Source organism: Tenrec ecaudatus, chromosome 4, assembly GCF_050624435.1.
Source record: "Tenrec ecaudatus isolate mTenEca1 chromosome 4, mTenEca1.hap1, whole genome shotgun sequence".
NCBI lineage: Eukaryota > Metazoa > Chordata > Mammalia > Afrosoricida > Tenrecidae > Tenrec > Tenrec ecaudatus.
In genome coordinates this window covers 74560194-74572713 of record NC_134533.1, presented here as the reverse complement: position 1 = coordinate 74572713, position 12520 = coordinate 74560194, and the positions used below count along the sequence as shown (strand labels likewise).

The following is a 12520-nucleotide window of genomic DNA, read 5'->3' as shown; positions in this document are numbered from 1 at the left end:
TTGTGGCTTGCAAAATAGTCACTAAATGGCTCTTTATTTATTTGGGGGGCCTGTCTTTTCAAATGCAAACAAACAATAACTTTTGAATTAGGTACCGATTTCCAAAACCCTATCTTACAGAAGAGATGGGAGGTAGAGGAGTGAGATGGACTGGTGAAGACACAGTTGAGAAGTGCAGAGAGCTGGTTGTTACTGAGCTCTCACAGCCCCGTGGTCAGGACAGGTGGACATGATCTTCTGTATATTTCAGGTTTGATGAGTTTGATGAAGCAATTGATGAAGCTATAGAAGATGATATCAAAGAGGCTGATGGAGGAGGTATGTGTTTATCATTCTCTTCTTCTGACTGCCAACACGGTGGCTAAGAGGTCTAGTTTGGTCGCTGACCGTGTTTTGCATTCTCTGTGTCAATATACATAATCAGAACTGTTCATGTTAATGTCTGATCCAAAATAAACTATGGACATACTATTTGCATAAAGAATCATCTCTTAGTGATTATTTTAAAGGTAGTTTCATGATCCAACATGAAACAAACGTTTCTTCATGTTTAAAGTGTTTATTATTACTCCACATAGAAATCACATGCAGTTTTCCTGTGTGTACTATTTTCAGACCAGTATGCCTACAAAGCTGTGGATTTTCATCAGAATATCAATGAGTATTTTAAATTAATGTATAAAAAGTCAGTTCCTTAATTTCATAAGCATTAGAATGTTCCGTGGAATTAAAGGTCTATATAAGCAATTATGTAGACTCACAGCTTTGTGCTGTAATGTGTGGCATGTGGTGATCTTAAATGCTCTGGGAAAGATGAATAGTAAATAGGTTGTTTGCATTGGGCAAGTCTGTCGCTTAAGACCCCTGTTTTAAATATGGAGCACTGCTTTGAGGATTAAGGTGCAGCTGACCCAGGCTAGGATCTACTCACTCATCTCTTTTGTATGTGAATAAGGGAGACCAAAGAAGAACTCGTATATTGTTGGTTATCGTGCTGATTAAGGATTGTGAAGGTCCTGGGGCCTACCAGAAGAATAAACAAGTCTGTCTTGGAAGAAGTACAGCTAGTAAGCTCCTTAGAAACGAGAATGGTGCAACTTTGCTTCATGTAGTTTGGGCATGCTATTGGAAGAGATCCTAAAAAGGATATCATGCTTGGTGTAGAAGTAGAGGACGGTGAGAAGGAGAAACACCCTCTCAACAGTGTGGATCGTCCCACTGTCTCCATCAACAGGTTTAAATAGAACGGTTGTGTTCTTGGGGCAGGTCTGGGCAGTATTTCGTTCCTTTGAATACAGGATCAGAGCGGTAGTGCAAATGAACAAGTCACTGCAGGTGTACCTTATTTGTGTTCTGTTGCTGAAGTCTCATCGTTTTGTGTACTGCAAATAAGATGTGACTTCTTCCTGAAACCATGTCTAAACATTGTTTTCAAGAAGAGAGTTTCTGGAAGTAGTAATGATAGTTACATAATTTCTGAATATAGACTTCTGTATTATAATTTTCCAAGAGTGAATTATATTATAATTTTGCAAAGGTGAATATTACAGTGTAAGGATTATTTTTTTAAAAGATGAGTTAAAGATTATAGAATGAACTTAACAGTAATGTAAAGGAATGCTAGAATTCTTGATGGGAACTATGGAAGTTGGCTTCTGTATATATTTAGGGAATGAATTCAGTGAAGAGTTGCTAACCAGAGTATGACAGTTGATAGAAATGGAAGCTTTTAATAAGTGTACGTTGTGTCTTTCTCTAATTCTGAACTCTGATTCTCTCACTTAGGAGTTGGCCGAGGAAAAGATATCTCCACCATCACCGGTCACCGTGGGAAAGACATCTCTACTATTTTGGATGAAGAACGAAAAGAGAATAAACGACCTCATAGGGCTGCTGCTGCTCGACGTAAGAAACGGCGGCGACTGAACGATTTGGACAGTGACAGCAACCTAGATGAAGAAGAGAGTGAGGACGAATTCAAGATCAGTGATGGGTGCGTGGTCTGCCAGTAGACCTTGTTTCCAAGATGCAGGTGTACATAGGACCAGCAGAGAGGCTGCTGAGCCATCAGTGTTGGGCTCTTCTGTTGCCTCATATAGGCAACTCTATTTTCAGGATGTTTAAAGCCGGTTTAAGAATGCTGATCTTGAGTGTTTGTGTTCTTATATTATCAATACAAAGTAGGTTTATGGCTCATTGTTCAGTGTTCAAAATTATACTTAATTATGATGAACTGCAAATGCACTGTCATTTGTTGTATGCCTTTTTCTGTGCTTTTGTGCCGCTTCCTGAGCATCAAAGGTGAAACACCATCCATGCTCGCTAGGGTCCCAGCCAAGTATCAAAACCAGGTACGTACGTGCTTCTACCACTGTCTCCTCTAGTGACCTAGAGAGGTTGGAGTTGTGGCAAATCATCCAGCTTGGAAGGTTAGGAAAAGCTTACCGGTAGACCAGGTATTGAAACAATATTGATAAGCTGCTCCTTTCCTGTTATTAGTGAAATTAAAATTGCATGAAACCTAACGACCAAAAAGTCATATACAGGATCATCACTAAAATGCAATAAAGCTGGGCCTGGGCGTTTAGGACCATTGTCTTAGGGGACATTTAGGTCAGTTGCCAGAGTAGTCCACAAAGCCAGTGTTCTCATCTCGCCTAGTCCAGACAGAAGCAGAGTGATGAGTATTGTAGACACAGGAAGCAATTGGTCCTGTGGATAATGGACCAATGGCACTAGAAGAACTAGGTGGTAGCTGGCAACTACAACTGCTGTGGAAAGAATCTCATTAGATGGTCATTAATTGAGTGGGAGGAAATGTGGAAGAAAATTCAATGATTATTTTATTTTTTAAGGGTCCGTCTTCCTGGTGAGGATGAGACACTTAATCCTGTGTCTCTTAGTTACCTTTTCAGGTGTATAAATGATGAACTCCACATTTGGCTTAATTTTTAGCTACCCAGTAGGCAGGTTTAAGGGAACAGTAACTAATGGGCGTGCACACACCTTAGTATAATCGTCCAAAAAGTGAAAGCTGTTATTAGCATAGAAGAAGGGTTCACATGGGAAACAGGGCGGAAGTGATGTTACATTGTGAGCATGACAATCAAGGACAAAGTAAGATGTGTATGAATTGTTGAATTAAAATCGACGTGTTCTGTAAATCTTCACCCAACTCACAATAAAAGCGTTTTTTCTTAAAATGGTTTCCATCTTCCTCTCCTCCTTCCCTAAATAAAATACTGTAAATTATAGATCAAAATACAGAGGAGAGTTGATTCAGTCCAGGGAAATTTTCACGTTTACATAATTAATTGGAAAATATGTTGAAAGACTCACTGGCCAAGTTAATGAGTTGTGGATTAGAGACAAAATGAAGGAAATAAGGCATTCTGAGCCGAGACGTCACATGTCTCAAGGCATTGTAGAGCATTTGGGGAACTCTCAGTGGCTTAGAATAGCAAAGATATTGTGGATGAAGTATCAAGTGCCCTCCTATAGATATACTGGAGAGAATGTTTCTGGTTTTTTTTTTTTTTGAAGAGGTGAGGAATATATTATTTGTCAAGTATCCAGGTGTGTCAAAAGGGATTGCTTCAAAGTCATAGAAGCTTTTATTATAAAAGTTTGAAAACATAAAGCTATTTTGTCTCACGTATCCTCCATCTAGGGGTAGACACATTGAAACGCCGACTTACAGAGCATAATGGGTTACCTATTAGGCTGCTAACCACAAGGTCAACAGTTTGAAATCACCAGCTGCTCCTTAGGAGAGAAGTAAAGCTTTCCACTCCTCTAAAGAATTAATCTTGGAAATGCACAGGAGCATTTCTACCCTGTCCTGTAGGATTACAGTGAGTTAGAATCGACTCAGTGGCAGCAAGAAAGCTGTGTTACCAGCTCCTTAACCCTGCCCCAAAGAATTCTGCACTCTTCAATTGAAGTCACACCAATACTACAGGTTTGGCATCCTCAAGGAATCAAATCATAGTCTCTGTAAATGTCCTTGGTGTTTTCAAAACAGAAGTGTGAAGGGGCAGGATCGGTGTCTGGGATGGATGGGGCTTGCCAACAAAATTCTTACTGCCTTGTCAGACCGATAAAATTTTCAGTTTTCATGAAAATTCTTCTTGTAGTAACCATGATTGTTGTGTGATTCAAGAAAATATATTAAGATAACCCGTTGGAATCCCATAGCCATCCGAGTAGCACTTGAAGGGACATTGCTCTCTGGATCCTATTGGTAAATTCAGTATTTGTCCTCACGATTGTTTCATGAAATTGTTTCATTACCTTTGAACTTGCTTAGAAGACCCGCTTGATAATCTTCATACGCGCTATTAGGCATCCATCTAGCAGAAAATTTGCTGAAGTGAAGATGTTCACTTAGAAGTTGAAATTGCCAAACTGAGTAAGGTTCCCACTCTCGTGACTACTACATTGCTGGTAATTGGAGGGAGTTCCAATCCAGTGCTGGACTCCACCCACAGGCGCTATATTTGGAGAGGGGCATAGTCTCCCCTCCCCCTCCCGAGCTCATCTTTGAGGTCTTTTGGACCATTATTACAATGCTTGTTCTGTCTGAAAACCCGTTTTATGTGTGGCAGCACATTTGTTATCTTGTTGCAATTCTTCAATGATTTGAGGCGCTGTTCACTTGTATTTTGATTAAAATTTGTGATTAACCTTCATCTCAAAATCTTTTTCCCCCTATGACACAAAAAGTAGCCCTTTTTTCCCTCCTTTTCCAGAAGCCCTAACAAGGATATTACTGAGAGTACTTGTCTGCAGCCGTCCACTGACCGTGGAGACATGGTTAAACATGTTTCATTTTTAATAAACGCATACATGTAGGACCTGGGATTCTAATAGCAATACTTTGTGATTTTCTGTCATGTAGGTGTTTGGACTTAATGTTAAAGATGATTAAAAGCCCCCCAAGCATGTTAAACACCAGGACTAATGTAAAATTTAAGTTTCAGAAAGATTCATCCAGGTATTCATTTGAAAGAAATTTTGAGGGGAACCTAACTAGAGTTTAGATCACCTGGGCAGTTGCTTTCACTTTGTAGGAAGGAGATGAGAAGCTGAAGAGAGAAGAATCCAGTTTAAGGTAACATTTTTAAGCGAGAGATTCGGGAGATATTAGTGAATGATCACTCAAAGTGATGCAAAAGTCTAGACTGAGGCGCACAGAAGAGAGGAATAGATTCAGAAATAATGGATTTATTTTTGGCATAGTGATTTTCAAGGACTTGGGGGACTTCCCTAGGAACCAAAGCAATTTTTGTGTAATGTGTAATAAACAACCCTTTTTTGTAACTGCCATAATGAAAAAAGGTAGCAAAACATTTCCCCGTTTATAAACAGGGAAGTAGAAATTATCTACCTATGTTGTACTAGACTCCCTGTGTGTAAACTCAGATTTCAAAATTAGGTTCATGGTTCCAAGGACACCCTCCTCACTCGGCTGGTTTCTCTTGGGCAGATCTCAAGATGAATTCGTGGTGTCTGATGAGAACCCAGATGAAAGTGAAGAAGACGCGCCCTCCAACGACGACAGCGATGCCGAGTTCTGTGGCCGTAGACTGAGGCGGCAGCCCTCCAGGCCCATGAGACAAAGCAGGCGCTTGCGGAGAAAGACTCCCAAGAAAGAGTACTCTGATGATGATGAAGAGGAGGAATCTGAAGAGAATAGTCGAGACTCGGGTAAAATTACTCGTGTTTATTTCATTCGCTTGGAATACATTACATTTCCGATGTGGACGTCTTCGATTGTGGTGAATTCTTTGTGGAGTCAAGCGTCACAAGGACGAGGACGTTTTCTGTGGTGCTGAGTGACTGCATAGAGAGGGCCCGCTGCCTGAGTAAGCTGATCAGAACTGACACTACTCCGGTTACTGAGCAAACTGCTACATGCACAGAACCAGTGTCTGGAACTGGCGCCTAAGAGTAGCTGTTATTAGCGAAGAACCCCAGACACCAACATTGTATTCCTGACGCAGACTGGCCTTTGTAGTTTGTTTTCTAAACCTTTTGAGACATCCTCCCCCTATAAGTTCTAAGGACATTCTCTTCTATAATCACAGATATTTATTAAAATCAGAAAATATTACACTTATCCTATGTACAGTCAGCATATTCAGTGTCATCCTACCCCAAGCTTATCTTTTATATCTATTGTGTTCCCTAGCCTAGAATCTAACCCAGGATCAAACATTGCATTTATTTAAGTCTCATTATTCTCCTGCAGTATTCCTCAGTCTTTGTCATTCTGGTTGTGGACAATTTTGAAAAGTAGGTTAATAATTGTTTTGTAGACTACCTCAACTTGAGTTTTAGTATTTCCTCCTGATTAGCTTCAGGATATGTATTTTGCGTTGGAATATCAGATGTCATGTTTTGTCTTTGAGTGATTGTCCCTGTACTGTTTTTTCCCTTTGCAATTAATCAGTAATTTGTGGGATGATACTTTAAGACCGTAAATATCCTGTTCTTCATCAAATCTCTCACCCACTGGTTTTAATCGCAATGAATTCTTTTATAACTATCATTAAAAATTTTTTATTACTTTGTCTATTATAAGGAAGTGCTTTCCCTTCATCTAATTTACTATTAGTCATTAATATATTCCTTAATTTAGATGTAATCTATTACTATCGCTGTTTAGGCTCCATTATTTCCACATTTGACCAGGGCAGCCCCTTCAAACTGTTGGATCAGTCATTTTTGAATGTATAAAATTAATTAAAGAACAACAAGACAGGCTGTGATTATTCATTAGAATTTGTTAGCACTCTCGAAAAGCAGCTCTGACAAAATTTCATGGTCTGACTATGAGTTCTTTATTGATCCGGCCTGATAAGAGCGAGCACATACATAACCCTTTGGGATTATTCACAGATTATCATTCTTCAGTGAGAAAAGCCGACAACCCTGAATTCTGAGCTATTTCTGGAATAAGCTTGTCAGTTTTTGGTGGCTTGAGCAGGGTCTACTAGATGTGATATGTTGTGAAGGCTTGCTATAGATGCAGGTAATAGCGGGTCGGCAGCAGGCAGTGAGAAACTCCACGAGAAGAGAAGTGCTGGAGCTTCAAAGTATAAAATATTTTTATTCTTCATTTGTGACTGTTCGTGACTGTGGGGTTTCTCAGTGAAGACTCCCATGTTGTTGTTAGCTGAGCCAGTTCTGAGTCCGTGACCATACAAGAGCAGGAGACATTGCCCTGTCCTGTACCCTCTTCGCAAGCATGCCTGTGTGGAGCCTGTTGTCGGCAGCCCATGTGTCCTCCTTGAGGGGTCTCCTCTTTTTCGCCGACCCTCTACTTTACTTACTGAGGATAATGCCCTTTTTTCAGGGACTGGTCCCTCCTGGTTACATGTCCAAAGTACATAACCTAAAGTCTTACCATAGTCTGTTTAAGGAGCGTTCTAATTGTGCTTTGTTTCTGGTTGTCATGGTTCTGACATCCCATCGTATAAGCAGTGTTCAGAGGCATCAGTGCCTTGGTCTTCCTTGCCATTACTCAACTTTTGCATGCCTATGAGGCAATTGACATAAAAAGGAAGTAAGAGACTAATAGTGATTGTTCATGTAAAAAATGTTTATGACTGCTTAGCAGCTTTATCTTTTTTAATCGAAAGTAAACTTAACTTGTATACTTTTCTTCTTTTTTAAACAGAAAGTGATTTTAGCGATGATTTTAGTGATGATTTCGTAGAAACTCGGCGAAGGAGGTCAAGGAGGAACCAGAAAAGACAAATTAACTACAAAGAAGATTCAGAAAGTGATGGGTCCCAGAAGAGTTTAAGACGTGGTAAAGAAATTAGGCGAATTCATAAGCGCAGGCTTTCCAGTTCAGAGAGTGAAGGTGAGGAATGGAGCTCTCATTTACCTACGTGTAGACACATCGTTTACCCAAGTGTAGACACATCAGGATAGAATTGAGGAAGCACGCTGGGCTTATGGGTCTATACTGTTTCTTAAAAATCACATAATCAGAAAGCAGATGTTTTGAGAATGCTGAGGGCAATAAATGTACAAATATGCTTGGAAAAAATGTATTCTATGATGAGGGTAACAAATATGCAAATGTGCTTGACAGAGTGGAAGTGTGGATTGTGATAAGAGTTGTACGAGCCCCCAATAAAATGATTTTAGAAAAATTTCCCTTGTTAACAAGAAAGAATAAAAATAATTGAACCAAGAAAAAATCACATATAATCCATTTTTAGAGAAAATCTCTTATTCTGGACCTGATCACTAATAATTTACGTAAATGAAAGTAAATGATACTTGACAAGATAGTCCATTTTATGGTCTCTATTATAATAAGTAAATTATTTGATGAAACCAGAAATGATCTGAAAATACGAAGAAGGTCATCGCAGCAAGAGTTCTCCTGGTTCTTTCCCATTACTGTCCTCAGTGTGCAGTCTCATTCTGTGCCCAATAGCTAACAAGGTCTAACTAAGGCATCTCCTCCCCCCCCCCTCCACTCTCCCTCTCTCCCTCTTTCCCTCCCTTGCATGTAAGCTTCAGTTGGTAGTTAGTCTACCTTTAATAGCTTGATCTTTTTCCCGTACAAAAAAGTGCAGGACGCATCCTAAAATATGAATCTATGAAATTATAAGAGTTTCGAAGTCATTTTAAGTTTTCCTAATTTTCGCCTTTTTCATATACTTAATATATTTTAATAAGGAGCCCTGTGTGCGTAATGGTTATATGTGGGCTGGGAATCACAAGGTCAGCAGTTTGAAACCAACTTGCTGCTTCTCAGGAGAAACATGGGGCTTTCTATTCCCGTAAACAGTCAGTCTCAGAAACTCGGAGGGGCAGTTCTACCCTGTCCTGTAAGGTCGCTGTGAGTTAACAGTCAGTTTGGTTGGGCTTGGGGATATACTTCATTATTATTTATGATGTTCTGAAAATTGTTCTGTAGAATCTTGTCAATTAAGTCCACAGTTGAAGCCAGGAGAGATGGAAAGAGTTCTTTGATGTGGGAGGTTAAAGAAAGGGAGTGAGCTACTGACTGAATGTGTTTTCATTTATCTTTTTGTGTCATGAAAACAATAAGCTTATTAATTCAACTATTAAATATAAATATTTTTGAAGCAGGTGTTATTCTCAGACTATAACAGTGAATAAAGTAGCCCGAAATAATCACCTGACTTGCAGGAAGAGAGATAGTAAGTAGACAATGTAATGTATTAGCGCATAGGTTCCTACATTTATTTGGGTTACTCTGCCCTGTTTTTAGAAGTATACTTACTCAGCACCCTCTTTGACAATGAAAAACATTTCTACTATATCCCATAATCCAGGATGAAGTATAGATTTCTGCTTTCTTATTCCAGTATCACAGTGGGTGGTATCACCCCCTTTGGGAAATGCTATGGGGAAAAGGAGAAACTGTTTGGGGGTGGGGGAGGGTTAATTAGAATTTTAGATAAGTTACTGTGGGTTAGATATCTGACTAGGAACTACATTTGGCTGAAGACCTGAAAGAAATATAATTCATACTAATTTTTAGACAAAACCATTTATTCTGTGTCTGATCATTAATTATAGTTTAAATAGGTGATATTTGTCCAAGATACTAAACTTTAAGGTCTCTATTACACTAAATTCTTTTCTGAAACCAGAAACAATCCCAAAAAGGATGAAGCTTATGATCTGAGCAAGGGTTTCCTGTCCTTTTCTTCCTCTCCATGCCCTCCCGCCCCCATGCAGCCATCCATGGGAAGATGTTGAGAAAACTTGCCCCTGATATATTTAAGGAACCCCAGGGAGGCCAGCGTGGTGGGAACAGAATGAGTGAGAGAGAATAGTAGTTACCTAGAGCTGCGGTAATGGAAACAGTGTAAGTGGATGGCTTTGACAAACAACTATATTCTCTCCCAATTTAGGAAGCTAGAATTCCAAATTCAGAATGCCAGCACTATGGAAAGGCTTTTCCTGTCAGCTACAGGGGGAAATTCTTGTCTCCTTTCCACCTCTGCGGGACTAGCATACGTTAGAGATCTCCATATAGCTTAGGATCAGCCTTTCTTTCTCTGGGATCAGGAGGTTTTCAGAGTAGGGATTCCAGGCATCAAGGAAGAGCTCTGGCCAGTTCTTCTTCTTTCTTGGTATGCCCTAGCCTGGTGCCCCCCACCCCCAGTCACTTCTGTCTCCTTTGGTCTATTGTAACACATGACAGTGGCCCCCAGGGTCCTTACACTGGATCAGGTAAGGGTGTTAGAGCCCACCCTAATCCTTCCTGATCAGCAGCATAAGACAGACAGCCGAATCATTAGCATAACCCAATCCTGCCTCATTTATACATAGATGTTAGTATTTATAACCATCACAAGTGGAGAGAATTATATCATGTGCATGACTGATAGATATAACTGGCAAATTATATCACCATGTAACTGTCAAACTGTATCATAGAACTCCCAGTGCACCGAAAATAGTGTTTTAGCCAAGTTGACACAATTCAATCGATGGCAATTATTTTGAGATGAGGGCAAGCAGATCAAAGGGAACCAGATTATTATTGAGATTATTATTATTGAACCAGATTATTATTATTATTAGTCAGCAAACTACAACCTACCCATTTTTTAAAGTAAAATCTACCCAGTCCGTTCATTTACATATTATCTGTGACTGCTTTCTTCTTCGAATGGGATTGTTAAGTAGTTGTACAGATGCTGTATGGCCTGCTACACCTAAAATATGTACTAATGGGCCCTTGGCAAACTAAATGTATCACTTCTTGGAGAGGAGCAGCTGTGTCTATTCTGTTCAAGAGAAAAGCCAAGGACCCCATGTAACTCTTAGGTACCTGAGATGGAATTTGTGTGATTGAGGAACTAAATCTTTTGAGTAATTGGCATGTAAAACAGACACCTGTGTCTACTGGCTACCTTATTGGACAGTACAAATCAGACCATGTAAAGAGTTTGGATTTTATTCTGTGTGGGATGCGAAGTAGTTTTGAGCAAAGATGCGATAAGGTCTTGCTTAGATTTTAACTTGGTGTGATGGTGCGTGTGTCTGGACTAGGCTGGAGGAGCACAGTGCACAAGCTAGTTGGAAGCTCTCGGAAACATTCAGCTGAGAGCATAGTGGATGGAAGCAATAGGGTGGTAGCAAGAAAGGGCTGAAAGATACTTTGATTATGATATATTTTTAAAGTAGACCTAAAGGATTTCCCGTTTAAAAAGAAAAAGAGTTTCCTGTTTGGTTAGATGAGAGAAAAAAGAAAGTGAGGTTGTCAGGTCAAGGTAAACTGAGGAATTGAAAGAATTAAGTCAATAACTAAGACGGGAGACACGGGAGCGGTACAGGTTTGAGGGGAAGACTAGGAGCTCAGTCTCAGACACATCCCATTTGACATGCCTGTTGAAATATCCAAGTGTAGCTGCTGAGTAGGCAGAAGTCTCGATTTTAGGACTGATCTGAAATAAAATCTGGGAGCCATCAGTATATGAGTGGTATGTAATGCCAGGATACTGGTGATACCACCAAAGCTGTAGAAATAGAAAGGAGAAGCCACAAAGGGCATTTTTATAACTTAGATTAAGAGCTGTCACAGTGTTTCAGAGGTCCAGAGTTTGGCGCCCAGTTTTAATCCGTATGTTTACATGAGTTTTATAAGCCTGGTGAGAATTATTTCTTACTTTGTAACCAACCTATCTTCATTTTATCCAATGATCATCACTTTTTCCTAAATTCATAGGTAAAGTATATTTTGAATCATGATGGCGTTTATTATGGGACTGAGTTAAGAAATGACTAATTATTATAGAGATATTCGTATGTGAGAAAGTTGAGAAGCAGTCAGTGGGGTGTATATTTAGGGAGCAAAAGAGGAGATTTACTTCAATCTGTACGTTGTTACCTATGTCACGGCTTCAATGTGCTGTTTATTCTAGAGAGCTATATGACCAAGAACTCTGAAGATGATGAGCTAGCTGAAGAATCCAAGCGGTCCATTCGGAAGAGGGGCCGAAGCACAGATGAGTATTCAGAAGCAGAGGAGGAGGAGGAGGAGGAAGGCAAACGATCCCGGAAGCGGCTACACCGGATTGAGACTGATGAGGAGGAGGACTGTGACAGTGCTCACAGAGCTGCAGGTCAGCCTGCCCCAGAGAGCCATCCCAGGGCTTTGCCCTCAGAGCCGGCGAGCACCAAGAAGCCCTATCGCATAGAGAGTGATGAGGAAGAGGACTTTGAAAATGTAGGCAAGGTGGGGAGTCCATTGGACTATAGCTTAGTGGACTTACCTTCCACCAATGGACAGAGCCCTGGCAAAGCCATTGAGAACTTGATTGGCAAGCCAGCAGAGAAACCTCAGACACCCAAGGACAACAGTGCAGCCAGTGTAAGCCTGGCTCCCAACGGGACAAGTGGTGGGCCAGAAGCAGGGGCAGCAGAGGAGGAGGAAGATGAGCTTCTGAGAGTGACTGACCTTGTTGATTATGTCTGTAACAGTGAACAGTTATAAAACTTTTTTTCTCTCCCA

At 40.3% G+C, this 12520-nt stretch overlaps 1 protein-coding gene across 1 annotated transcript in view; it reads left to right on the top strand.

Moving 5' to 3' along the window:
* Positions 1 to 12520, top strand: part of RSF1 (remodeling and spacing factor 1) — a 138804-nt gene extending 126284 nt beyond the window's left edge. The window contains exons 12-16 of the mRNA XM_075546337.1: positions 251 to 318; positions 1786 to 1993; positions 5489 to 5709; positions 7685 to 7873; positions 11931 to 12520. Coding sequence (XP_075402452.1) covers positions 251 to 318; positions 1786 to 1993; positions 5489 to 5709; positions 7685 to 7873; positions 11931 to 12502 — 1258 coding nt within the window. The 3' untranslated portion in view covers positions 12503 to 12520. The remainder of the gene's footprint in view (positions 1 to 250; positions 319 to 1785; positions 1994 to 5488; positions 5710 to 7684; positions 7874 to 11930) is intronic.